This window comes from Teleopsis dalmanni, chromosome 1 (assembly GCF_002237135.1).
Source record: "Teleopsis dalmanni isolate 2A chromosome 1, ASM223713v2, whole genome shotgun sequence".
NCBI lineage: Eukaryota > Metazoa > Arthropoda > Insecta > Diptera > Diopsidae > Teleopsis > Teleopsis dalmanni.
Window position 1 is genome coordinate 58,054,066 of NC_051846.1, and position 2,594 is coordinate 58,056,659.

General features: G+C 31.3%; 1 protein-coding gene across 1 annotated transcript; it reads left to right on the forward strand.

The window, feature by feature from the left end:
• Positions 1 to 240: 240 nt before the first annotated feature.
• On the forward strand, positions 241 to 2,318 carry LOC119672498 (probable cytochrome P450 6d5). The gene is made up of 6 exons (XM_038083559.1): positions 241 to 826; positions 890 to 1,042; positions 1,106 to 1,302; positions 1,369 to 1,602; positions 1,667 to 1,915; positions 1,990 to 2,318. The coding sequence occupies exons 1-6, from the start codon at positions 300 to 302 to the stop codon at positions 2,172 to 2,174; spliced, it is 1,545 nt and encodes a 514-aa protein (XP_037939487.1). The 5' UTR covers positions 241 to 299; the 3' UTR covers positions 2,175 to 2,318.
• The last annotated feature ends 276 nt before the right edge of the window (positions 2,319 to 2,594 follow it).

Consider the following 2,594-nt stretch of genomic DNA (forward strand, 5'->3'; position numbering starts at 1 on the left):
ATCATACTAATTAAATATATTTTAGAGATAGTAGAAGTTCAAGTGGCTTTTTGTGTAAATTTGCCGTAATGTTTTTTTGCGACAGCAAATTTAGTAAATAGTATAAGAAAAGATTAAATACAATCTGATAGACAATCAATTCTATAAACACATGTTCCTTGTTGCTATAATTTAAAACTATCTGTCCATGTCGCTACCTATGGAAGTACATTGACGAAATTTGTTTTAGTCTCTAAGAAATAGTCGAAGTGTTTAGAAGTCAGTTCTGGACTATTTTGAATTTTCAAAAAAAATTTAAAATGTTGTTGTTATTACTATTAACAGCAGCTGCTCTCGTAGTTATCTACTTTAAATGGAATTTTGCACATTGGCAACGCAGAGGTTTTCCTTACATCAAAGCAACAATACCTTTTGGCGTATTGCAATCCGTTGTTAAACGTCAACGTTCTTTTGGAATGGCAATATATGATGCCTACCAAAGTTCAAAGGAAAAAGTTGTAGGGATTTATTTATTAACTCGTCCGGCTTTGCTGATTCGAGATGCACAATTAGCGCGCGATGTGCTGAGCAAGGACTTCAATAGTTTTCATGATCGTGGCGTTTATGTGAATGAAGAGAAGGATCCCATGTCAGGTGGTTTGTTTTTCTTAAAGGGATCGAAGTGGAAGATTTTGCGCTCAAAATTAATGCCTTCTTTTACTTCGGGGAAATTGAGAGGCATGTTTGGTACCATAGAGGAAACATCATATAGAATGATTAATTATTTGAACAATATTTTACCTGATAATGGATCTGCTGAAGTGGAATTAAAAAATCTTTTTTCAACGTAAGGTTTCATGTAATCAATGTGATGCTTATTAGCAATTATCAATTTAATTTTTAATCGTAGATATGCAATTGATATAATTGCTTCAGTTATATTTGGTTTAGAGACAAATAGTTTCAAAGAACCGAACAATGTATTCCGAAATGTAAGCTACAAAACTAGTGAGCCGACTTATAAAAGTGTTTTTAGAGGTACATGCCAATTTTTATACCCAAGGTGAGAGAGACTATTAGCTTAAATATAACTATTATAAATCAAAAATATAATTTCCAATTTCAGTTTAGAAAAGTTTTTTGTTATGTTGGGTTGGACTGAGGAAGCACCAGAAACAATGAAGAAAATCGTACGAAAAACTGTTGAACACAGAGAAAAAAATAATGTAAGTCGGCGAGATATGCTACAATTATTACTACAACTCCGCAATACTGGCAAGATAAATACTGACGATAATGAATGGTCCGTAGAAACATCAGTAGGTAAATATTACTTTTTTTACTATACATTTTAGGGAAGAAACATTTTTTGTTATATTCTTTATATAGGTGCTTTTAAATCTATGTCTGTGGAATTGATAGCTGCACAATTGTTCCTGTTCTATGTGGCTGGTTATGAGACAACAGCATCCACAGTTGCTTTTACAATTTACGAACTATCACAATATCCGGAACTCTTAGCAAAAGCGAAAAAGGATGTGGAGGAAACATTACGCAAGTATGAAGGCAAACTGAGTTATGAATGTGTACAGGATATGAAATTCTTAGATTTGTGTGTTATGGGTAAATTTAACTTCAAGTTAATATAATTTTAGTCAGAACTAAATAGTATAATAAATATTTGTAGAAACTATACGTAAATATCCTGGATTACCCATATTAAATCGTGAATGTACAGAGGACTATCAAATACCGGATTCAAAAATGGTTATTAAAAAAGGCACAGCGATAATAATCTCATTATTCGGCATGCATCGTGATCCAGAGTATTTTCCTGATCCAATGAGGTATGATCCAGAACGGTTTCTAGAGGAAAATATGAACTATAATTCTGTCGCTTACATGCCTTTTGGTGAGGGACCACGTCACTGTATAGGTGAGTAGTAAACCGTTTTTATAAACGTTCACAAATGTTCATATTTATTACATAAAACGATTTTTTGATTTTAGCTCAACGCATGGGCAGACTTAATGCAAAAGTAGCCATAGCTCAAATATTAACTAATTTTGATATCGAATTACGGGAAAATTACTGCGAAATAGAAATCGATAATTTTGGTATACCAATTCTCCCTAAAGGTGGAGTAAATGTACGTTTATCGAAAAAAAAACAGAATACAGTAACAAAAGTTTAATTAAATATTCTTCGTTGAGGTATAAGTCGAATACTTTTATTGATTTATGCATTATCAGCACAAGGTAGTAGAATGATTATATGATAAGAGATAGATATTTTTTTGTTCATAATTAATATTATCTGATAGAATTTTAATGAAATATTAATAAAAGACTATCAAATAGATTAATACCAATTGTTTCAAAGAAATTACAGTTATGTTAATAAGCACGATGTGTTAGTATAATTTTATACAAATAAGCTATGTGGGATATATATATATACAAACTATAGAATTTTACATAATTTTTGAAGAGGTCAAAACAACAATTAGTTAAGTGAACAGAAAGCGATGAAAACCGTCCTAAGAGGCTAAAGGTTAAAGCCTTGTTTTCACTTAATTTTAAATAACAATCATAATTGACTGGTGTGTCAAATG